Source organism: Oncorhynchus tshawytscha, linkage group LG06, assembly GCF_018296145.1.
Source record: "Oncorhynchus tshawytscha isolate Ot180627B linkage group LG06, Otsh_v2.0, whole genome shotgun sequence".
NCBI classification, from domain to species: Eukaryota; Metazoa; Chordata; class Actinopteri; order Salmoniformes; family Salmonidae; genus Oncorhynchus; species Oncorhynchus tshawytscha.
The window spans coordinates 64,628,140-64,654,610 of NC_056434.1; the positions used below are offsets into that span (position 1 = coordinate 64,628,140).

General features: G+C 42.7%; 1 protein-coding gene across 3 annotated transcripts in view; it reads right to left on the reverse strand.

Moving 5' to 3' along the window:
* LOC112253520 (echinoderm microtubule-associated protein-like 4) overlaps positions 1 to 26,471 on the reverse strand; it is a 118,202-nt gene that overhangs the window by 36,748 nt on the left and 54,983 nt on the right. For all 3 annotated transcript variants that reach the window (XM_042323503.1, XM_042323504.1, XM_042323502.1), the window contains exon 2: positions 3,847 to 4,029. In XM_042323503.1, the coding sequence (XP_042179437.1) occupies positions 3,847 to 4,029 (183 nt within the window). The remainder of the gene's footprint in view (positions 1 to 3,846; positions 4,030 to 26,471) is intronic.

Genomic DNA, 26,471 nt, shown 5'->3' on the forward strand with positions numbered 1-26,471 from the left:
GGTCTGCAACGTTAAAGGGGTAGACCAACTACTTTGTACCGGTACTTCTCTTTCGGGTCTTTTACACTTTCAATTGTGTACCTCATTGTGATTTTATACTATATATATATATATATATACACACACTGCTCAAAAAAATAAAGGGAACACTTAAACAACACAATGTAACTCCAAGTCAATCACACTTCTGTGAAATCAAACTGTCCACTTAGGAAGCAACACTGATTGACAATACATTTCACATGCTGTTGTGCAAATGGAATAGACAACAGGTGGAAATTGTAGGCAATTAGCAAGACACCCCCAATAAATGAGTGGTTCTGCAGGTCACCACTTCTCAGTTCCTATGCTTCCTGGCTGATGTTTTGGTCACTTTTGAATGCTGGCGGTGCTTTCACTCTAGTGGTAGCATGAGACAGAGTCTACAACCCACACAAGTGGCTCAGGTAGTGCAGCTCATCCAGGATGGAACATCAATACGAGCTGTGGCAAGAAGGTTTGCTGTGTCTGTCAGCATAGTGTCCAGAGCATGGAGGCGCTACAGGCCAGTACACCAGGAGACGTGGAGGAGGCCGTAGGAGGGCAACAACCCAGCAGCAGGACCGCTACCTCCACCTTTGTGCAAGGAGGAGCAGGAGGAGCACTGCCAGAGCCCTGCAAAATGACATCCAGCAGGCCACAAATGTGAATGTGTCTGCTCAAACGGTCAGAAACAGACTCCATGTGGGTGGTATGAGGGCCCGACGTCCACAGGTGGGGGTTGTGCTTACAGCCCAACACCGTGCAGGACGTTTGGCATTTGCCAGAGAACACCAAGATTGGCAAATTCGCCACTGGCGCCCTGTGCTCTTCACAGATGAAAGCAGGTTCACACTGAGCACATGTGACAGACGTGACAGAGTCTGGAGACGCCGTGGAGAACGTTCTGCTGCCTGCAACATCCTCCAGCATGACCGGTTTGGCGGTGGGTCAGTCATGGTGTGGGGTGGCATTTCTTTGGGGGGCCGCACAGCCCTCCATGTGCTCGCCAGAGGTAGCCTGACTGCCATTAGGTACCGAGATGAGATCCTCAGACCCCTTGTGAGACCATATGCTGGTGCGGTTGGCCCTGGGTTCCTCCTAATGCAAGACAATGCTAGACCTCATGTGGCTGGAGTGTGTCAGCAGTTCCTGCAAGAGGAAGGCATTGATGCTATGGACTGGCCCGCCCGTTCCCCAGACCTGAATCCAATTGAGCACATCTGGGACATCATGTCTCGCTCCATCCACCAACGCCACGTTGCACCACAGACTGTCCAGGAGTTGGCGGATGCTTTAGTCCAGGTCTGGGAGGAGATCCCTCAGGAGACCATCCGCCACCTCATCAGGAGCATGCCCAGGCATTGTAGGGAGGTCATACAGGCACATGGAGGCCACACACACTACTGAGCCTCATTTGGACTTGTTTTAAGGACATTACATCAAAGTTGGATCAGCCTGTAGTGTGGTTTTCCACTTTAATTTTGAGTGTGACTCCAAATCCAGACCTCCATGGGTTGATAAATTTGATTTCCATTGATAATTTTTGTGATTTTGTTGTCAGCACATTCAACTATGTAAAGAAAAAAGTATTCAATAAGAATATTTCATTCATTCAGATCTAGGATGTGTTATTTTTGTGTTCCCCTTATTTTTTTGAGCAGTGTATATATGTACTATTCCTGATTAGTATGATAATATTACTGTACAATCAAGTTGATAATTATCTGCAAGAGTATACCAGTTTAACTGTATTTATCAACTTCGATAAGGTCTTTTAGATAGATGTTCACCACGGGCAACAATAACTGGCGACTCATTTTCTGGCAAATCGTTTTCAGACAAAATATGTCCAACTCATCATTAGTTGATCCACAAACCACTGCATTTAGCCTCATTAAAGTCCTTTAATGTTCAAATATGGCTGCACTGTACTCGCCACTGTACCCGCCACTGTACCCGCCACTGTACCCGCCACTCGCCACTGTACCCGCCACTGTACCCGCCACTGTACCCGCCACTGTACCCGCCACTGTACCCGCCACTGTACCCGCCACTGTACCCGCCACTGTACCCGCCACTGTACTCGCCACTGTACTCGCCACTGTACCCGCCACTGTACCCGCCACTGTACCCACCACTGTACCCGCCACTGTACTCGCCACTGTACCCGCCACTGTACCCGCCACTGTACCCGCCACTGTACCCGCCACTGTACCCGCCACTGTACTCGCCACTGTACCCACCACTGTACCCGCCACTGTACCCGCCACTGTACCCACCACTGTACTCGCCACTGTACCCACCACTGTACCCGCCACTGTACCCACCACTGTACCCGCCACTGTACTTGCCACTGTGTCATCCTGTGAACCCCATCAATGCTGCTCGCAGCCTTATTTATGAAAGACATTCTCTTCATGGTGACATATCCTGAACAGGTAGAGAAATGGGGACAGGATCTCTCTATATCAAGGAGCCATGGCTTCCCAGCCAAGACACTTCCCGAAGAGAGAGACTTCCACATGATCGTACAGTAATTGGTTTCATTAGGGAAAGTGAAATGTCAGGACAAGGCTGCCCAGTCACCACACACACAGATAATGTTAGACTTCCCACAATTAGGTGCACGCATGTGCATGAGCGTGGCCAGAAACACACACACGGGCTCGCACACACACGGGCGCGCCCACACACACGGGCGCGCCCACACACACAAGGAGCACACACACACAGGGAGAACACACACACACAGGGAGCGCACACACACACGAGCATGTGAACACACACACACAGGCCCGGGAGACAGATGGTCTTATTGTGTGCAGATGGACAGCTCTGGAGTCAGTTAGCCAGGCTACGGGTGAGTGGGTGGTGGTTATTACTGAAGCGTGATTACAGAACCCAGACGCTCGCCAATGACTCTGGGCACGACACATTTTCTCCCTCTCCTTCTCCCCCTCTCTCTCTGAGAATGTAATCTCTTTCTCTGCCTCTATCTGAGAGTGCATTCAATCTCCCTCTGTCTTTCTCGCTCCCTCTTTCTCTCTTGCCTAGTCGGGGAATGATATTCTTGACAGGGACAGCCACAGGAATTCCCTCCCCCTACTGCTGGCTGGGCATATGAGCCTCTATTTTGTCACTGAGCTCAGAGAGAACCTCAGTTGGTTATAGTGTGGGAGAATGGAGCGGTATCGATTCCCCATGGACAGATTTCATTCACAGTGAGAGACTGGATTGTGATTGAATTGAGTGTGTCCGCACATGTTGTGAAGGTCTGTGAAGGTAAAATAAGCTGTGCCACGGTTAATACCGTCTACCAGAGAGGCACAGCAACACTCCAAACGGGCCCTTCCGCGAGCCCCAAGCACGCGCTCACACACACACACGCATAGGCCTGCACAGCTGCGATCTGAATGGAAACGTTTTGTACCGGGGGTCAAGGTCGGAGTGAAACTGTTAACAGATCCAGGTTCTGGCTCCGCTGCTGAACTTCCTTTGTGTAAACACAAGCGGAGGAATACAAGATAGCCGACTCTCACGACTACAACCTGGCGAAGAAATCCAAAGGAAATGGGGCTAAACGAGCCTTTGGGAAAGTGGAGATGAATGGAATGTACAGTGCTAGATCACAGGTACGGTAAGTTGTACAGAAGCGAGTGCCGATGGATTTGACAGTGCGTGATCAGCTTATGGTGGAGAGATGATGTTTAAAACTGTCCCGTTGTAGGGTTTCTAGAGGGTTTCAAACATGTAGAATCGGTGACAGTGATGGCGACTGATGGTTTCGGTGAGAGTTCAGGGATGTTGTCTGAGGTGACTGACTACCTTTGGTGCTGGTCTGTTTTTTGCCGGTGGCGGCCGTGTCCTCGGAGAGCGCCAGGCGTCGCAGCACGTCGGCCAGCGCCGCCTTCATCACGGCGATCTCATCCTCCTGCTGTTGGACGCGCAGCTCCAACGACGACAGACGATCCTGCACGTCAGACGCACTCGCTGCCGAAATACTGTCATCTACACACACAGAGAGAGAGAGAGAGAGAGAGAGAGAGAGAGAGAGAGAGAGAGAGAGAGAGAGAGAGAGAGAGAGAGAGAGACAGAGAGAGAGAGAGAGGGAGAGAGAGAGAGAGAGAGAGAGAGAGAGAGAGAGAGAGAGAGAGAGAGAGAGAGAGAGGAGACTGGGTTAGATACTGTAGACAACAAACATTTAGACATCCACCCAGCAAAGAGACCCACGCCCGCCAACACAGAGAAGTATGAACATTAGGGCTGGGACGATACCAGTATCACAACATTTTTTCTATGGCAAAAATGGAAACATGAAGCAGGCCAAACTCATTGGTCCTTTATGTAAAATATTGCGTGCTATTGTTTGGAAAATAAACAAATGTGACTCTGGATGACAGACAACATAATAATATGTTTGTTTCCAACATTAGGGCTGTTTTCCTAATCAAGTTAAATCCACTTCGTGTTTTGCTTCCTTGACACGACACTAACGAGCATTAAGATACTGGTATGTATATATGCACCAAACACACACAGGCTGTGATAAGACTTCCATGGGTGAACAGGAGTGTTTCACTGTATAGGTCTACAGTCGCAAACTGGTGACTTCCCCAAGACCCTATTGTGAAACAGTATGGGAAGTGAGAAAGAGAGTAAAATGCAGGCATGATACCGTAAGCAATGGAACCTACTGGACTCTGATGTCTTACTGGACAGTGTGTGTGTGTGTGTGTGTGTGTGTGTGGGGGGGCTCTACCTCTAAATACAGGGCACATGTTCAACTGCTCAAAGTATTTGCGGGTTGGGGTTGCTGCCAAGCCTAGCTGTGGTTCAGGGCCTGATTGCTGGACTGGATGGGGGTAATTTGGCAGTGGAGAGAGTGAGGGGGCCTCAAAGCCAATGTTGGCCTGTTAAAGGGGTGCTGACAAACACCCCCCTTCCACCCCCTTTCCCCAGAAGACCCCCGTCAGAGGAGTTTGAACCCCCTTCCCACATGACACAAAAAACAAACATCAGACACACTCACAATTTAAGAGTGGTAAAGAGAAAACAGATACGGTCATAATAGTTCAGAGCAAACTATTAACAAGTTAAACATATTTCTGTCTAACAGCTCAAGCCACGAGAGCACTTAACCCTGAACTCAAAAGTGGATTATGTTTGTGGCACTAACAGATCAAGGTAACTTTATCTGTAAGCCCAAAGCACCGTTTCTGGCCAACAAAGTGAATGTTTTTTTATATTGTGGCTGTAAGGAAATGCCTCACCCCTTGACTATGTGCAGAGACTGATAGTAATATGGCACATGCCTGCGCACGTAAACAAGCCTGTGCAAGCACACAGTCAAGGGGTGAGGCATTTCCTTCCAGCACCGAGAGGTCAGTGAGGGCAGAGGTGGTGAGGCAGTGCCTGATAGCATGCCCCGGATGGCTGGGCAGCAGTAGACCGGAGGGAGGGAGGGAGGGGGAGTGAGAGAGAGAGAGCGCACAGGGGAAGACTTAACCCACCACTCTCTCCCTAAGCGCACACACACACACACACCACAAACAACACCACACTACAGAACAATGGGCCTCTGTACACTGAGGAGACCGGAGCCAGGAAAACTAGCCCAGCACAGAACCAATCTACTTCTACAGGGAACGTAAATCAAACACAAAGCCATCAAATAGACAAAGCCAGGGAAATTAGCTTAGAAAGGATAACTCTGCCACTTTTAAAATTTGGGTTGTGATTATTTGGTATTTTATTAGGATCCCCATTAGCTGTTGCGAAAGCAGCAGCTACTGTTCCTGGGATCCACGCAAAGCATTAAACATGACATAATGTAGAATATTAATAGATAAGAACAGCTCAAGGACAGAACTGCAACAATTTAAAAGCAGAAGAAGCGAAGCACTCGTAGCCAACGTGTCGAAAGCGTTCTACAGGCATACTGACCAACGTTGACTCCAATGCTTCCCACAGTCGTGTCAAGTTGGCCAGATGTCCTTTGGGTGGTGGACCATTCTTGATACACACAGAAAACTGTTGAGCGTGAAAAACACAGCAGCATTGGAAGTTCTTAATACACTCGTCTGGCACCTACTACCATACCCCAGTTCAAAATCACTTCAATCTTTTGTCTTGCCCATTCACCCTCAGAAATGCACACACACACACACACAATCCATGTCTCAATTGTCTCAAGGCTTTAAAATCCTTCTTTAACCCGTCTCCTCCCCTTCATCGACACTGACTGAAGTGGATTTAAGAAGTGACATCAATAGGGGATCATAGCGTTCACCTGGATTCACCTGATCAGTCTATACATTGGAAAGAGCAGGTGTTCCTAATGTTTTGTACACTCAGTGTACATTTAGATGAAGCTTTGTCTGGGCTTGATAGCCAACTAAGCTGCAGGCTAACTAGGCTGAGCATTGCATCATGGGAGACTAAATACACCCCTTGGAATCAAATTATGCTGCAGAAGAGGACAATAGAGACGTTTCGGCAACACTTTTACTTGACACCCAGCGTCTTAACACGGTCATAACCATGTCATAACCATGTCATAACCATGTCATAACAGCTGCCATAAGCTGTCATAATATGGTGATAATACTGTCACGAAACATATTTAAACATTTATCATTGTAATTGTGCACACACATGCACCTGCCCCAATGCTCTGTTTCGGATGACTGGGATGAATGCAGGAGCATATTTAGCAGCAGGACAAGACACCATCTTTGTGACTGATGACCGACATAAGGGCATGTACGTACGTAGGTCTATCTGGCTTATATGTTCAGGACGGTCACGATGCTTCTCGACAGTGTCATAAAGTCGATGTTCTACAAGTTGTCTCAAACATGATGAAACGTGACTGTAAAGAATTCATTCCAACAACAAAGGACTTAAAGGAACTACAAGGAAAACCTCTTGGCAGGGAAAAAAAACACATTTGAATAAATGTGGGTTTTGAGATGTCATCATCACCAGCCATAGAAACAATACAACAGGTTGGTCGTGACAGTGTTATGACCGTGTCATGACAGTGTTATGACGCTGGGTGTCACATCATGTGTTACCGAACGTTTCAAAACGACAAAAACAAGGAATCGTGCGGCATGACGAACAAAAACGACAAAAACATCAAAAATGTGTATCGAATCTTACAGCTGTGCACATATACTAACAGCATAATAACTGGCTAGAACGTGTTTTTAAATTGTCCCTTAGAAGCCTTAGTACATAACTGTCAATCAACTGACTGTCGGACAGAGCCGCCACCCACCAGAACGCCCAACTCAGGGAGTCCAATCAATACACAGACTCCGGATGTAGTGACCCGAAGCAAGCAGGTGCCCAGACTCAAACGCGCACACGCACGGTTGTGATAAGAGTTCAGTGGGCAAACCCTAGGCACAGAGGAGATTTGTCTGTCTCTCTCTCTCGCTCGCTTTCTCTCTCGCGGTCTTGTCTGATAATTAAAACACGTGGCCCTCTCTCCTCGGGTCTCTTGTAATACACAGTGACATGCACATAAAGGACAGACAGTGGTGACTTACAGACAGCAGGCCTCAGTGTTGGCTGCTTGCAGTGTGAACGGCTTTGCCTGCATAACACAGGACATAATGAATCAGAGTTACTGAATCACTGCTTAGATGTGGCACAGGGCTGGGGGGGAGCAGCCAGAGGGTCTGAGGGTCTGTGAGATTGTAGGCTACAGTGCATTCTCTAGCCTTCCTTTGATACCGACTCCTGACTTTGATGTGAAACGAAAGCATGTACTACAGCATGTACTACAGCACTGAGCAGGTGGCCCACAACACACATAGAGGTAAACAACCCCCTTAACACACACACAACAAAAAAAACAGACAGATTGTTCTAGCAACTTCATTTGGGGGGGGATGTTCGAAATTATTTTTTTACATTTGAAATCCCAAACCAAATCATGATGAAGGTGGCCATTGTAATCCCATTTTAGACCTATACATGTCTCCTGTGAGACATAATGATCTGTTAATCCCACGTGATACAGGCAACATCTTGGTGTCATTATACTACCTATAGTGTGATTCTGAAATACATTTTTCACAATTATTTATTCATTTACATTCATTAAAAGTACCCTTTTTGATTTGGTTCATTTTAAGAGGTAGAGTATATTGCTCCAAACAGTATACACTACAAGTACATAACGTTTCCAGAGTGGACTCTCTACTAATTCTAATTCTGAAGGTATGATACATGTTATGAGTACCACCAACACACTGAATGGGAAAATGGATTCAAAGGAAACTCCCTCTGCTGGTGACTTCCTGAATGTGCAATCAGAAAGGAGGGCTGTGATTGTTTAATAACAGGTAATGTCAATTTCTATGTATAAAATGGGTCATATCATTAAAAGGACCAGAGAGCCCAACTGGAAATTTGACATGTTTTGAAGAGTATATTGTTACAAACAATATGTATAAATATAAGCAAAATCAAAAAGGATAGTTTTTATATATTCATATTTTAAAAACTGAATAAATTAATGTGAACATTTGTTTTTCAGAATCTATACATAGTCCATATGTGTGGTTCACAGATTATAGGGTCTTACAGGAGGCATGTATAAAAAACACCTAAAATGGGTAATTTTATCAAGATTTACCACCCAAAAATGGTGGTACAAATGCAAAAAGCAAGTTAAACATCCTTCCTCTAAATGAAATTCCTATGTGAGAATTGCCAGAACAAAACAAAATTGCCAGAACAATTTTAGATAGCAAACATATTTTTCACTCCCACTGGCATGGAATCGCCCTACACCCAGACTCTGTTGTCAATCACTGACATCTTGTAAATAACGAAACACCACAGTTACACTGTCACGGCCGTTGAAAGAAGTAGACCAAAGCGCAGCGTGGTGAGCGTACATATTTCTTTTTATTAGGATGACGCAGACAAAAACAATAAACAATACAAAAACAACCGTGAAGCTTAAGGGCTATGCGTCACAAACAAAGTTAACAACCCACAAAGACAGGTGGGAAAAAGGGCTGCCTAAGTATGGTTCCCAATCCGAGACAACAATAGACAGCTGTCCTTGATTGAGAACCATACCCGGCCAAAACAAAGAAATACAAAACATAGAAAATAGAACATAGAATGCCCACCCCACATCGCACCCTGACCTAACCAAATAAAGAAATAAAACAGCTCTCTAAGGTCAGGGCGTAACATACACCAATACCTTTATCACATATATTTATAGATCAAAGACACAAACTAGAAATGCAAGACAAAAAAGGTAGAGAAGTGCCTTGTTGGCTAACTAACTGGATACAAGAAGCAACATATCAGTCACACAGAGTTCACAGTGATGAAACCATGAGTTAATTTGTCCTCCCTGACTCTGCTCTTTTGTTTCTTTTGCCTCAATTTCCCCTCAGCTAAGTCTAGCTACAATAATGTAATCTTATCATAACTCTCCACAGCTTGATGAAATGCTCCCTTGAGAAAAGAACACAGTAGAGCTGCACTCTGCAAGGCAACGTTCAGGTGCATGAGTAAGTCAGTGTGTGTGGGGAGGTTCTGTGACTACGGTACTTGGATTTGTGTAATAGAATATAAAATCAGACAAGTGGCATTCAGTTACTGTTTGATTAAATGTTAGAATGTGAAAAACGAGTGACCTAAGCGACTGAGCGTTTTATGATCGTCGGTGTCAGGCGCACCAGTTCCAGTATCTCAGAAATGTCCGGCCTTGTGTGCTTTTCACGCACAACAGTGTCCAGGGTTTACCAAGAATGGTGCAACAAACAACAAATATCCAGTCAGTGGCAGTCCTGTGGGCGAAAACAGCTGTTTGGTGAGAGGTCGAAGGAGAATGGCAAGAATCGTGCAAGCCAACAGGCGGGCCACAAACAGTGAAATAATGGCACCGTACAACAGTGGTGTGCAGAACAGCATCTCAGAACTCACAACTCATAAGTCCTTCTCACGGATGGGCTATTGCAGCAGACGACCACACCGGGTTCCACTCTTATCAGCTAAAAACAAGCGGCTCCAGTGGGCACGAGTTCACCGATACTGGACAATTGAGGAGAGGAAAAATATTGCCTGGTCCGATGAATCCCGGTTCCTGTTGCGTCATGCTGATAGTAGAGTCAGGATTTGGCGTAAGCAGCATTAGTTCATGGCCCCATCCTGCCTGGTGTCAGCCGTACAGACTGGTGGAGGTGGTGTAATGATGTGGGGAATGTTTTCCTAGCACACGTTAGGTCCCTTGATACCAATTGAGCAAAGTTTCCATGCCCCGAAGAATTCAGGTTGTTCTGGAGGCAAAGGGGGGTCCCGGTACTAGACGGTGTACCTAATAAACTGTGTTTATATGTAATACAATAGGGTAGAACTGGGTGATTTAAAAAATAAATAAAAATTACCTTTATTTTCCTAGGCAAGTCAGTTAAGAACAAATTCTTATTTTCAATGACAGCCTAGGAACAGTGTGTTAACTGCCTGTTCAGGGGCAGAACAACAGATTTGTACCTTGTCAGCTCGGGGATTTGAACTTGCAACCTTTCGGTTACTAGTCCAACGCTCTAACCACTAGGCTACCCTGCCGCCCCGGAACTGGGTGATAACTTGCCTTAATTAGTTTGATAACGTTTATATATAACTATACGTTTATAACATTAAAAGTGCACTACAGTTTTGATTTATTTATTATCCTTTAAACCAATACAACTAGGGTTAGGCAGTGTATTGTATATAACCGTATCCCAGGGTATTCTTGAAATACTCTTGGTATGATTTTCCAATACCGTAAATAAAATAACTTGTGCACTATGTAATAGATAAAGCAGTTTGCATTCATTATTTTGCCTGTTAGATCATTTTTCATTGTAAAGTTTACCGGTACTGGTTACCCAAAACAGCTGTTTAAGGCATTTGTTTACAAAGAAACATAACGAGCAAAACAGGAGCATAGCGAGGTGAGTCACTCCTGCGTCAGCAAAACTTAACTCTAGAACCGCCATAGGACAACAGCCACTGACGTTCGATTTTGTAAATTTAAAAAATCTGCCCAAAAATATGAAAAAAGGTATGTCCTGGCTTTTCATAAAATGTTTGTATTTTACATTGCTCATTTGTCAGATAAAAAAACAGAAAAGTATTTAAAGCCTTTTTACAGCTTTTCTTTCACAACTATTCCGAACGTAACCCGCTAAGACAATGTGCTGTAGGACGTTGGTACCCAGCCAGACGCTAATACGTCTCTCTGTCCTCACTGAGTGAATGAAAATGAATGGGCAATAATTGTGTCCCTTACTTCATAACTAAATTTAGTGACAATATTAAGCCTGTCAGATGTCAGATTGTACATGAAGAATTGGGCACATCTTGTAATTGACAGATGCCGGGAAAGGAGAATCACATGATCAAATCCTCCTTCAGAGTCACATGCAGGTAAAACATTTTGACTTCTTTATAGTATCAGAAGGAGCATATTCTGCCGTTTCTATGACACTTATCTTTGTCAAATAAAAGGTGCAGCTCTATTTCCAGATTTCAGTTTTTCCAAGAATAACCGTGATGTACATGCATTCAGGGCAACTGTGAAATGCAACTTTTAAATTGAAACATTAGCTGTTAGCAAAGATGTCAGTCAGCTAGAGATGATGTGCAGGAGCTTGCAGGGATATTTGGATATCTACTTTGATGCTAATTAGCATTTTCGAATCTGAGAGTGAATAGAGACGAATATATTGATAAAAGTCACCTTTTCTTAGAGAGTTTTACACAGTTATCAAAATGTCACGCCAGAGTAAGCCTGAACGAATCACAGCCCATATTGTAAGTGTTTCTAAAATCCCCTATGGGAAAACTGAATTGTGGAAAAATGATTGGAACAATTTCCCTGCTTGACCTCTAGGTTTTATGGGTATTATGACTCATACTGTGGAAGTCTATACAGTGTATGATACAAATCAACAAATTACTGTTTTATATCTTGTCACGAATATACAGTATTTCCACTAATATTTCTTCAAGGAATTCATCCTTTTCAATTATTCATGCACAAATAAAGTTGATCAAATGGATTACACGGTAATGTTTTTTGAGGGAAACGAAAATAGGCTATTAGGCAATTGTTTTCTCTAGGACTTCGTAGAATTATACAAAACATATCCTTGACTCTATCTAAACAAATAACTTTTATTTTTATTCATATTTCTTCAAGCAATTAATCCTTTACAAAAGTTGATGCACTATTTATCAACTGCTGGTGCTTATGATTGCTCACCTTGCGGGTTGACATGCATCGGATGCATATGCAAAAGGAAAACGCCCAGAAACATTCTGCAGCGGGTACTCATAGGCTGAAAGGCCAAGCGGTTCTAGTGTTTAGTGAGGTGATCAAGTTACACGTGTATGAAATTCACTAGACTACTAATGTTTGCCAGCTATATATATACACACGCACAACTATACAGTTGAAGTTGGAAATTTACATACACCTTAGCCAAATACATTTACACTGAGTTTTTTTACAATTCCTGATGTTTTATCCTAGTAAAATTCCCGGTCTTAGGTCAGTTAGGAACACCACTTTATTTTCAGAATGTGAAATGTCAGAATAATAGTAGAGAGAATGATTGATCACAGCTTTTTTTTCTTCCATCACATTCCCAGTGGGTCAGAAGTTTACCTACACTAAATTAGTATTTGGTAGCATTGCCTTTAAATTGTTTAACTTGGGTCAAATGTTTCGGGTAGCCTTCCACAAGCTTCCCACAATAAATAAGCTCATTCCTTCTGACAGAGCTGTAACTAAGTCAGGTTTGTAGGCCTCCTTGCTCGCACACACTTTTTCAGTTCTGCCCACAAATCTTCTATAGGCTTGAGGTCAGGACTTTGTGATGGCCACTCCAATACCTTTACTTTGTTGTCCTTAAGCCATTTTGCCACAACTTTGGAAGTATGCTTGGGGTCATTGTCCATTTGGAAGAACCATTTGCAACCAAGCCTTAACTTCCTGACTGGAACTTCCTGACTGATGTCTTGAGATGTTGCTTCAATATATCCACATAATTGTCCTCCCTCATGAAGACATCTATTTTGTGAAGTGCACCAGTCCCTCCTGCAGCAAAGCACCCCCAACAACATGATGCTGCCACCCCCTCCCCCCCACGGTTGGGATGGTGTTCTTCGGCTTGCAAGCCTCCCCCTTTTCCTCCAAACATAACGATGGTCATTATGGTCAAACAGCTCTATTTTTGTTTCATCAGACCAGAGGACATTTCTCTAAAAAGTACGATCTTTGTCCACATGTGCAGTTGCAATCCTTAGTCTGGATTTTTTATGGCGGTTTTGGAGCTGTGGCTTCTTCCTTGCTGAGCGGCCTTTCAGGTTATGTCGATATAGGACTCATTTTACTGTGGATGTAAATACTTTTGTACCCGTTTCCAGCATCTTCACAAGGTCCTTTGATGTTTTTCTGGGATTGATTTGCACTTTTCACACCAAAGTACGTTCATCTCTAGGAGACAGAATCTCCTTCCTGAGCGGTATGACGGCTGCGTGGTCCCATGGTGTCTATACTTGCGTACTATTGTTTGTACAGATGAACGTGGTACCTTCAGGGGTTTGGAAATTGCTCCCAAGGATGAACCAGACTTGTGGAGGTCTACACATTTTTTCTGAGGTCTGGGCTGATTTATTTTGATTTTCCCATGATGTCAAGCAAATAGCCACTGAGTTTGGAAGTAGGCCTTGTAATACATCCACAGGTAAACCTCCAATTGACTCAAATTATGTCAATTAGCCTATCAGAAGCTTCTAAATCCATGACATCATTTTCTGGAATTTTCCAAGCTGTTTAAAAGGCAGTCAATTTAGTGTATGTAAACTTCTGACCCACTAGAATTGCGATACAGTGAATTCTGTCTGTAAACAATTATTGGAAAAATTACTTGTGTCATGCACAAAGTAGATGTCCTAACCGACTTGCCAAAACTATAGTCTGTTAACAAGACATTTGTGGAGTGGTTGAAAAACCCTAAGCACTACTAGTTTGATGGTTGTAACCATCAATTGTTCCATAAACAGTCACCCATATTTAATTTCAAACATAACAATTCCTCTAGTATAGGCTACTGCAAAATGCCTGTTATGTGATTGGTATGGTCGGTGTTGATTCATTTTGGTTTATCGTCCCAGCTGTAAAGTATATAAAAATACAATTTTAAGAAATACAATGTATAGGATGGGCTGAATTTGTATTCATTGATACAGAAAGGTTTTAAGGCCCTGTGTAAACCCCCAGCCTAGGCTCGGAAGGAGGAAACCCTGAGAATTACTCAGGAAGAGATATGGTGAAAGAGGCCGGATGTGAATGGTGATATCCTTCTCAGTAATAGATGCCACAATTTACTGTGTAACCCACTCCAGCAGATAACACACTTGTTGTTATCATTAGAGCATTGCAAAAACTCTAAAGACTGATTAGAGGATAAGTAGATTATTACCCAACACCCTGACAAAACATATCGTAGAGAAAATATGCAATTCAAAACCTGACTCCTCTGCCAACTATCCTGTTGTAGTCTGTGTGTTGAGAACACATTTAGTGTTCTCAAGTCATGTAAAAGTAATAACTGAGTAATAAGCACATGAGAAGTGAGTAATTGCACTTCCGAATATCTTTGTGAAAGTTTTCTATGGGATGATATGTTCAGTGTGTGAGTGTGGAAAGTTGTTGGACTAGAGTTGGGCTAGAGTTGGACTAGAGTTGGACTAGAGAGAACAGATGCTGCTAAAGAACAAGGACACTAGCTGGGACCTGCTGGAAGTGACATCACAAAGGAAGTGAGGACACACAGGAAGTGAGATCACACAGGCTAGAGAAAGAAGGAGAAGAGTGAAGCAATCAGCAGTCTGAAATAATGATTTCTTAAGAGGGAGCATAATCACAAAACACACATCCTGTCAAACAGGAAGCAACACTATACAATTAATCAGAGTTGTTTTGGTTTGAACACTGAATAGCTGCTCGAATGGTTGGTGTTGACACTAACAACCAACCAGGCTCTTCCCAATGCTTGCCTCATTACTGATGCCTTCCTCAACTACAGTAGACGGCTATGTTTCCAGACATTCTCCAGGGCCCATATTCAAAAACTCTAGGAGTGCTGATCTAGGATCAGGCCCCAACCCCTGACCATATAATCGTATTGATAATGAACTAAAATGCTAAACTTACCCTATATCAGCATTTATAAACTGAGACACTTTATGAACACGGGCTTATGAATATGATCTCCCTCTAACTGAGTAAGCCTGTGTTTATCCATGTTAGCCCCATTGACAGGAGGTTTAATACAGCCCAACACTTCACCCAGGAGGTCATCATCTCCAGTGAAGGTCTTACTGGGAAGACTGGTTCTGGTTGGCTTCAGCTGCACATACCGACTTTGCAGGGCAAATGTGTTAAAAGACTCATGCATTCACACTCACACATGAGAACACACAGGAGCCATTTCAGGCTTATTTCCTGTCCTCACACACTCTGGAGGCCTGGTTAATCAGATTTATTACAGCAACTCCCTCCATCAATACTTAATCACCATTACTGATGCCTGGTCTGTAGTATCTAATCCTGTTAATGAACAAAGACACACTCTCTCTCACACACACACACACCAAGGAGAGGCAATAGGAGTGTTTAAAAATATATATATATATATTTAACCTTTACTTAACTAGGCAAGTCAGTTAAGAACAAATTCTTATTTACAATGATGGCCTACTGGGGAACAGTGGGTTAACTGCCTTGTTCAGTGGCAAAACGACAGATTTTTACCTTGTCAGCTTGGGGATTTGATCCAGCAACCGTTCAGTTACTGGCCCAAAGCTCTAACCACTAGGCTACCTGCCCCCCCGCCGGCCAAACCCTCCCCTAACCCGGACAACACTGGTCCAATTGTGAGCCGCCCTAATATGACTCCCGATCACGGCCGGTTGTGATACAGCCCGGGATCAAACCCAGGTCTGTAGTGACGCCTCCATTACTGCGATGCAATGCCTTAGGCCACTGCGCCACTCTGGAGGCCTTGTGTGAAAGCATAGTATCATGTGTAATTTACTGATGTATGACCCCAGTCTTCGGCAGTATATAGTATCACACTAAGCAAAAAAGACGCATGCAAAAACACAGACAAGCTAGCACGCACGTACATACGTACACACACATTTAAGTCTGAGGTTTTAGCCTCCATAATGAAATGTGGAGCACAGCCATGCCTTGACAAGGTATATCATCACTCTCCTCTCATCTCTCACTTTCCTGCACTTAGTCTCTTTCTTTAAGCCCTGCCACTTGCTCTCTCACACTCCTCATGTTTGGATGGTATCCATTGATGACATACATTTATGTACAGTGATCAAAAAACGTTTTTGCACACTAACTCAATGCTATGTGTATGAGCAAACAAACAAAAAACATCTGTCTGCCATTTTATGAATTTATTTTTGCTGGGTGTGCATCAATGAACTGTATGGGCAAGTACAGTGCCTTCAGAAAGTATTCAAACCCCTTGACTTTTTCCAAATTTTGTTATGTTACAGCCTTATTATAAAATGTATTAAAAAGTTGTTTTCCCCTTCATCAATTTACACACAATACCCCATAATGACGAAGCAAAAACAGGTTTTTAGAACAAGAAATATCACATTTATGTAATTATTCAGACTCTTTACTCAGTACTTTGTTGAAGCACCTTTGGCAGCAATTACAGCCTCGAGTCTTCTTTGGTATGACGCTACAAGTTTGGCACACCTATATTTGGGGAGTTTCTCCCATTCTTCTCTGCAGATCCTCTCAAGCTGTCAGGTTGGATGGGGAGCGTCGCTGCACAGCTATTTTCAGGTCTTTCCAGAGATGTTCGATCGGGTTCAAGTCCGGGCTCTGGCTGGGCCACTCAAGGACATTCAGAGTCTTGTCCAGAAGCCACTCCGGTGTTGTCTTGGCTGTGTGCTTAGGGTCATTGTCCTGTCAGAATGTAAACCATCACACCAGTCTGAAGTTCTGTGCACTCTGGAGCAAGTTTTCATCAAGGATCTCTCTGTAATTTGCACCATTCATCTTTGCCTCGATCCTGACTAGTCTGCCAGTCCATGCCGCTGAATAACACCCCGACTGCATGATGCTGCCACCACCATGCTTCACCGTAAGGATGTTGCCAGGTTTCATCCAGACATGACGATTGACATTCAGACCAAAGAGTTTAATCTTGGTTTCATCAGACCAGAGAATCTTGTTTCTCATGGTCTGAGTCATTTAGGTGCCTTTTGGCAAACTCCAAGCGGGCTGTCATGTGCCTTTTACTGAGGAGTGGCTTCCGTCTGGCCACTCTCCCATAAAGGCCTGATTGGTGGAGTGCTGCAGAGTGTGTTGCAGTAGTGCTGCATCGTTGTCCTTCTAGAAGGTTCTCCCATCTCACAGAGGAACTCTGGAACTCTGTCAGAGTGACCATCAGGTTCTTGATCACCTCTCTGATTGCTCAGTTTGGCCGGGCAGCCAGCTCTAGGAAGTCTTCTTCCATTGAAGAATGATGGAGGCCATTGTGTTCTTGGGGACCTTCCGTGCTGCAGACATTTTTTGGTACCCTTCCCCAGATCTGTGCCTCAACACAATCCTGTCTCAGAGCTATACGGACAAATCCTTCGACCTCATGGCTTGGTTTTTGCTCTGACATACACTGTCAATTGTGGGAGCTTATATAGACAGGTGTGTGCCTCATGTCCAATCAATTGAATTTACTACAGGTGGACTCCAATTAAGTTATAGAAATACCTCAAGGATATTCAATGGAAATAGGATGCACCTGAGCTAAATTGAGTCTCATAGCAAAGGGTCTGAATACTTAGGTGTCTGTTTTTTTCTTTTAATACATTTGCAAAGATTTCTAAAAACCTGTTTCACTTTGTCAATATGGGGTATTGTGTGTAGATTGCTGAGGATAATAAAACATATATATATATTTTTTAGAATAAGGCTGTAACGTTACAAAATGTGGAAAAAGTGAAAGGGTCTGAATACTTTCCGAAGGCACTGTATGTGTGCACACAACAGTGTATATGTACAAGAGTGTGTGTGTATAAGTGCCGTATGAATCGTAATGGTGCTCAGATTCCTGCGGGCTGCTCGTAGGGGCTTTAAATTGTTTTCTGCATGAGGCGACATGTTTGTTGTAAGACATTAGGCTGTGCGGCCAGGCCAAGTGTGTGTGTGGGGAGAGGGGGGCGCGAGAGAGCGAGAGAGAGCAAGAGGGAGCGAGAGAGAGTGAGAGAGCGAGAGAGAGAGAGTGACAGAAGCAGGGATCTGATGATGGATGAGATTGGATTAGCAGAGAGAAGCTGCGCACACAGCCCAGCACTCAACTGTAATTTACAACTCTATCACTGTAATACACACTGTGTTACTAAAGACACACGTTACAGCCTTGTCAAAGGACACTGTACATTCACTATGCACCTACATACTTCACGGCTCGATCAGAAAATTCTATACACTCGCTAGTCACTATAAACACACACTTTACAGCTCTTTCAGTTCACAAACACAAAACACACACTGAAGAAAGAACTGTAAAGCTCGAATCAGGCCATCTGTGAATGCTCTCAGAGTGGTGATTCTCCCAGATGGCAGAGAGCCTAACACACAGCACCTCCTGCTCTATTAAACCCTAACTCTTATACACCACACAGATACATAGTGTGTGTGTGTGTACACGTCTATAGATCTGTATCTGCATGTAGTATATATATATATATATATATATATATATATATATGTCAGAACATATGTCTGCCTATTAGTATGCATGTGTAAATCTGTGTGTATGATATAGAGTAAGAGCGGAGAAGAGAGAAAGACAGAGGTAAAGTTTGTATCTGTAATTGTTGACTGCCTTTGTTTTCTCCTGCCTCTCGCTCACTCAACACCACTATTTTTCTTTCATTTCTTTTTGTTTCTCTTTAATTTGAGGGTGTGTGCTTTGAAGAAAGGCGGCATGGGGGGGGTACGAAGAGAGAGAGAGCGAGAGAGAGTGTGTGAGAGAGAGTGAGAGAGAGAGAGTGTGAGAGACATAATTTGCCCAAATGAAGTGTTCTAATATCTCCCACAGCCCTAAAGGCATCCACATGCTTCCAAATCCAAAACATTTCGGAACAGTTTGTGCATATATTACAACTTTCTGCGCCGTTTTTGTTCGTTTTGGTCGTTCGGCAGTTTGTTTTAGGACCGTGCACACAAAATGTTTTCTTGAGGCAAGCCGAAGTCTGTAGCTGAAGTCTACACTAGGGATGCACGATATATCGGTGAACATATCAGAATCGGACAATATTAGCTAAAAATGCCAACGTCGGCATCGGCCCGATGTCTAGTTTAACGGCGATGTGCAAAACCGATGTCAAAGCTGACGTGCATACCTATATAATGTAGGTAGATGCAGCATTCCTAACCTAGCCCACAATGTCTGCTGTGAGGATCGAGCAGTCAACAAGTCGAGCAGTCATTTGAAAGAGTAAGTCAATTTCAGCCAGACAACTCAAAGGTCGAAATCCATTAACGCCAAGATAATGGAATTCATTGCCCTTGACAATCAACCGTTCTTTGTCATGGATGATGTTGGCTTTCGCCAACTGGCAGAGCAACAGTACACACGTGCGAGTGTACCAAGTGCGCTATTCTTCAAATGTTTCCCTACCGGAGTTACACAGTAATAGCGTTACTGCTATTAGCTTCACGACTGCCATTTGGACCAGCGATATCAGCCCCATGAGCATGCTGAGTCTGACAGTACAGTGAGTCGTCGAGGATTTTGTACTGAGGAAAGTTGTATTTCATGCTCATAAATGTGCTGGTTGTCATACCGATGCTTCCATTTTAATGGCATTTGAGAGCATGTTTGAAACTTGGAAACATGAACACACTAGCTAGCTCCATTCGAACAACTGACTCTAGAAATAAGCTCATCAACTGCGCCTGCAGCAGACGTGATACCCCCTGTCATGGCATTGAAACGCCTGCTCCACAAAACTGCCGACACAGGCTGTGAACAAGCGATTCAGTGGCATTCTCTCTTTACTGTGTCACCACCATGCTCGACACTAGGTACAAGGACGGCTACTTCGATGCAGACAAAAAACAGGGTTTACGTGAAATGTTACATACACAGCTGGATCAGATGGAAACGGACACAGTGCACCAAGGAAGAGGCCACGGACAGACAGAGCTGACACTTCACTGCTTGACATGTATGATGAATTCCTGGTTGAGAATGAAACGACTGAACAAATGAACAACAAAACAGCACAGCAAGTGAAAGAAATAGGTTTTGATTATGTTTTACTGGTAACAGGGACATACGTAAATGCCAACAAAATAACTTTTTGGTCAGCGTGGTGTAGTGTGGTGTAGAGGTCGACCGATTATGATTTTTCAACGCCGATACCGATTATTGCAGGACCAAAAAAAAGCCGATACCGATTAAATCGGCAGATATTTATAAATTTGTAATAATGACAATTACAACAATACTGAATGAACAATTAACCCTTATTTTAACTTAGTATAATACATACATAAAATCTATTTAGTCTCAAATAAATAATGAAACATGTTCAGTTTGGTTTAAATAATGCAAAAACACAGTGTTGGAGAAGAAAGTAAAAGTGCAATATGTGCCATGTAAAAAAGCTAACGTTTAAGTTCCTTGCTTAGAACATAAGAACATATGAAAGCTGGTGGTTCAATATTCCCATTTCTTCAATATTCCCAGTTAAGAAGTTTGAGATTGTAGTTATTATAGGAATAATGACATGTCAACTATTTCTCTCTATACCATTTGTATTTCATTTATCTTTATTTAACTAGGCAAGCCAGTTAAGAAGAAATTCTTATTTTCAATGACAGCCTAAGAACAGTGGGTTAACTGCCTGTTCAGGAGCAGAACGACATATTTGTACCTTGTCAGCTCGGGGGTTTGAACTTGCAACCTTCCGGTTACTAGTCCAACGCTCTAACCACTAGGCTACTCTGCCGTCCCATATACCTTTGGCTATTGAATTTTCTTATTGGCACTTTAGTATTGCCAGCCTAATCTCGGGAGTTGATAGGCTTGAAGTCATAAACAGCACTGTGCCTCAAGCATTGCAAAGAGCTGCTCGCAAACACAGTAAAGTGCTGTTTGAATGAATGCTTACGAGCCTGCTGCTGCCTACCACCGCTCAGTCAGACTGCTCTATGAAATATAAAATCATAGACTTAATTATAATAAACACACAGAAATACGAGCCTTTGATCATTAATATAGTCAAATCAGTGAAATACGGAACCATTCCGTATTTTGTAGAACGTGTGGCAACCCTAAGTCTAAATTTTGCTGTTACATTGCACAACATTCAATGTTATGTCATAATCATGTAAAATTCTGGCAAATTAATTACGGTCTTTGTTTGGAAGAAACAGCTTGCAACGTGCCAGGTGGCTCAAACTGTTGCATATACCCTGACTCTGCTTGCACTGAACGCAAGAGATATGAACGCAAGAGATATATATGTATATACTGTACTCGATACCATCTACTGTATCTTGCCTATGCTCCTCTGTACCATCACTCATTCATATATCCTTATGTACATATTCTTTATCCCCTTACACTGTGTATAAGACAGTAGTTTTGGAATTGTTAGTTAGATTACTTGTTGGTTATTACTGCATTGTCGGAACTAGAAGCACAAGCATTTCGCTACACTCGCATTAACATCTGCTAACCATGTGTATGTGACAAATAAAATTTGATTTGATTTGATTTGATTAGTTAATATTGCCTGCTAACATGCATTTATTTTAACTAAATATGCAGGTGTAAAAAATATACTTCAGTGATTTTAAGAAAGGCATTGATGTTAATGGTTAGGTACATTTGTGCAACGAATGTGCTTTTTTTCGCAAATGCGCTTTTGTTAAATCATCACCTGTTTGGCAAAGTTGAAGTAGGCTGTGATTCAATGATAAATTAACAGGCACCGCATTGATTATACGCAACGCAGGACAAGCTAGTTAACCTAGTAATATCATCAACCATGTGTAGTGGTTTTGAACCATGCCCAAATGGCATAAGAAATGTCCAAATGCCATACACAAGTATTGAAAGTACCAAATCAGGATGTTATGTCCATTTGCCATATATGATCATAGGAAGTCAGCTTCCAAACCCAAAAGTCAGTGAACAATGTCCAAATGGCATAAGAAATGTCCAAATCGAATTTATACTGACCAAATGATATATATATAACTATGATAAGCCCTGAATCAACCTAGAAGGTACATTTGTCATGTTTGATCATAGGAAGTAAGAATTTATCATTGATGTTGATTTCAGCCTGTCCATTTGGTGATGGAAAATCCCTCATTAAATACACTGGAAATGGACAAATGTAAACTGTCCATTTGCAATGTCTTACAATGGGCATTTACCATCACGAATTGGACATGGTCTAATATACTGCAGAAATGCCCAATTGACTGGCTCATTAAACTTGGGATGGACGAGCGGTGATAGTGGTTCCTCTCCTTTGCTCTTGGTGTTGATTTCAGACTGTCCATTTTGTGATGGTATATCCCTCATTAAAAGCATTGGAAAGGTACACTGTCCATTTGCAATATGAAATGTACAATGCCAATATATTATACTGCCACCAACTCAGCCATCAGTCAATAAGATATCATACTGACACCTAACTTATACATACTGACACCAAACTTATACATACTGACACCAAACTCACTTGGTCCAACTCTTTTAGAAGAAACTATCACATATTTCAGAGCAGGCCAACAATTCACAGCACCTTCTGTTAAAACCATTAAAAAACCTTCAAAAACAAGCTTTGGGTCGATAAGTCATTCGGAGACTGAGCAGCGAACTTAATTAGTGCTGAAAATGCACTTTTTCTGGGCGTTGCATCGGGGTCCCTGAAAGAGCTATTGGACAGAAACTTTAGGATATGTCTCTATGGGCCAAGGCGGTTTCTAAGCACCTTTTCCTGTGATTCTAGGACTTTTCTAAATTTCAACATTTTTGCGATGTTCAAAATGAATTGAAGTTAATGCAAATGAACGAGGCTGTTTCCCAGCCTGAGAACCTTCTAGAACCACAGAACTCAAAATGCACTACCGATGCACTACCGACTTAAGCTCTAGAACAGGTATCTAAAGTTTCAGAGCTCTAGGTCTGACGGTTTGGCTGCTTTCTGTAAGAAGAAGGCGACTCAATTAGAGGTCGACCGATTATGATTTTTCAACGCCGATACCAATACCGAATATTTTAGGACCAAAAAAGCCGATACCACTTAATCGACCGATTAAAAAAAAAATGTATTTGTAATAATGACAATTACAACAATACTGAATGAACACTTATTTTAACTTAATATAATACATCAATAAATTCAATTTAGCCTTAAATAAATAACAAAACATGTTCAATTTGGTATAAATAATGCAAAAACAAAGTGTTGGAGAAGAAAGTAAAAGTGCCTATACCTTTGACTATTGGATGTTCTTATAGGGACTTTAGTATTGCCAGTGTAACAGTATAGCTTACGTCCCTCTCCTCGCCCCTACCTCGCCCCTAAATCAACAACAGCCATACTCGAAGCATCGTTACCCATGCAGAGCAAGGGGAATAACTATTCCACATCTCAGAGCGAGTGATGTTTCAAACGCTATTAGCGCGCACCCCGCTAACTAGCTGGCCATTTCACATCGGTTACACCAGCCTAGTCTCGGGAGTTGATAGGCTTGAAGTCATAAACAGCGCAATGCTTGAAGCAAAACGAAGAGCTGCTGGCAAAACGCACGAAAGTGCTATTTGAATGAAGGCTTACGAGCCTGCTGGTGCCTACTATCGCTCAGTCAGACTGCTCTATCAAATCATAGACTTAATTATAACAAAATAACACACAGCAATACGAGCCTTAGGTCATTAATATGGTCGAATCCAGAAACTATCATCTCAAAAACAAGACGTTTATTCTTTCAGTGAAATACGGAACCGTTCCGTATTTTATCTAACGGGTAAGTCTAAATATTCCTGTTACGTTGCACAACCTTCAATGTTATGTCATAATTCCGTAAAAATCTGGCAAATTAGGCGGCCCAAACTGTTGCATATACCCTGACTCTGCGTGCAATGAACACAAGAGAAGTGACACAATTTCACCAGGTTAATATTGCCTGCTAACCTGGATTTCTTTTAGCTAAATATGCAGGTTTAAAAATATATACTTCTGTGTATTGATTTAAGAAAGACATTGACATAACCTAAAAAGGCATCGACAAAATCTGAAAAGCCGCTCAGCAAGGAAGAAGCCACTGCTCCATAAAAAAAGCCAGACTACGGTTAGCAACTGCACATGGGGAAGTTAAGGCTTGGTCCCAAATGGGTCTTCCAAATGGACAATGACCCCAAGCATACTTCCAAAGTTGTGGCAAAATGGCTTAAGGAAAACAAAGTCAAGGTATTGGAGTGGCCATCACAAAGCCGTGACCTCAATCCTAGAGAAAATTTGTGGGCAGAACTGAATAAGTGTGTGCGAGCAATGAGGCCTACAAACCTGACTCAGTTACACACGCTCTGTCAGGAGGAATGGGCCAAAATTCACCCAACTTATTGTGGGAAGCTTGCGGAAGGCTACCCGAAATGTTTGACCCAAGTTAAACAATTTAAAAGGCAATTCTACCAAATACTAATTGAGTGTATGTAAACGTCTGACCCACTGGGAATGTGATGGGGGAAAAAAAGCTGAAATCAATCATTCGCTCTACTATTATTCTAACATTTCACATTCTTAAAGTAAAGTGGTGATCCTAGCTGACCTAAGACAGGGAATTTTTACTTGGTTTAAATGTCAGGAATTGTAACAAACTGAGTTTAAATGTATTTGGCTCAGGTGTATGTAAAACTTCCGACTTCAACTGTATATATACAGTAACATTCAAAAGTTTTATAACACCCAATCATTCAAGGGTTTTTATATCTGAGATTCTTCAAAGTAGCCACCCTTTGTCTTGATGACAGCTTTGCTGGTTACTACATGGTTCATTTCTACAATGTAGAAAATAGTTTTAAAAAATAAAGAAAAACCCTTAAATGGGTAGGTGTCTGAAATTCTTCATGTAAAAAAAAAACAATGGATGTAACAAATACAGATTGTGCCTTTAAGTCTATCAAAAGTGTGCAAGTTTGAGCATGTGTCCATTAGGACTATTGATTTTATCAGCATGAATTAGATTGAGAAATAAAAGCCCTGCTTTTATTTCATAGGATGGGATCCGCACTACGCAGCTGTTGAAGAGCGCATTTTACACTGGCTGTCCACTGGTTTTAAAAACAACGATTGATAGGCAGCTTAAACTTCTTGAATTCAACCATTGGGTTCAAATACACATTTAGATTTGTGAACAGCCATCCACAACAACCACAATCCGCAAATAGCTAAATGAGAGAGCAGCAGTGTGATTCACATCAATGCGCTAAGTAGATATCAATAATAACTGATTGCCGTAGACTACATCACTGCTGTTATCCTTACTTCCAAGCGTTTATTCAAGTTGGATCGTATTTGGATGCCGACACCATTGGAAGACATAGCTTGGACTGTAGCCTAAAAAAGCCTATTTATTCCTGCTCTTTCACACGATCCATCCAAGCACATTTGGTGTGTCGTCATAGTGGTCTCTGACTTGTGGTCAGACTCGCTGAGGTGGAACAAACTTAAACTTGCACCTTTTTTCCAATGCTGATTGAACGCCATTGAGAAAACACCCTCTCTGAATTTAAAAGTAATCCTCAAAGTAATTATCTAGTTTTTCAAAAGTATCTAATCTGATTACGATATTTTTCGCCGGTAACGGATTACAGTTACCGCTTTCTTGTAATCCCTTACATGTAATCCGTTACTCCACAACCCCGGACACACCGCTATGATCTATGACACTCCCCTCCTTCTCTCCACCTAACTCAGTCACACTCCATCTACAGCCACGTGTTCTCTCACTCTCTCACTCTTCTCTCTCAGATTCAGATCCTCCCTGCTACGAAGACAGACATCTAGATGGCTCTACTTCCTCAGACCGGTCCTCAATCAATCAGAAGCAGCCTCACTGGGGTGTGCTCTCTGAATAGATATTGAATGGATTGGAGAAAGGTCATACTGGTCCTAACACAGACAATCGGGGTTGCAGAGAAATCGTATGAATGAGCAGCCAGTCACAGAGACCGGTCAAACAGCCTCACACACAGGGGAACTACAGCTGGTCATGAAATGGGCTATTCTCTTTCACAGTAATCGACCTACCTACTTCTATAGTTTCACTATGACCCACACAAGCTAAG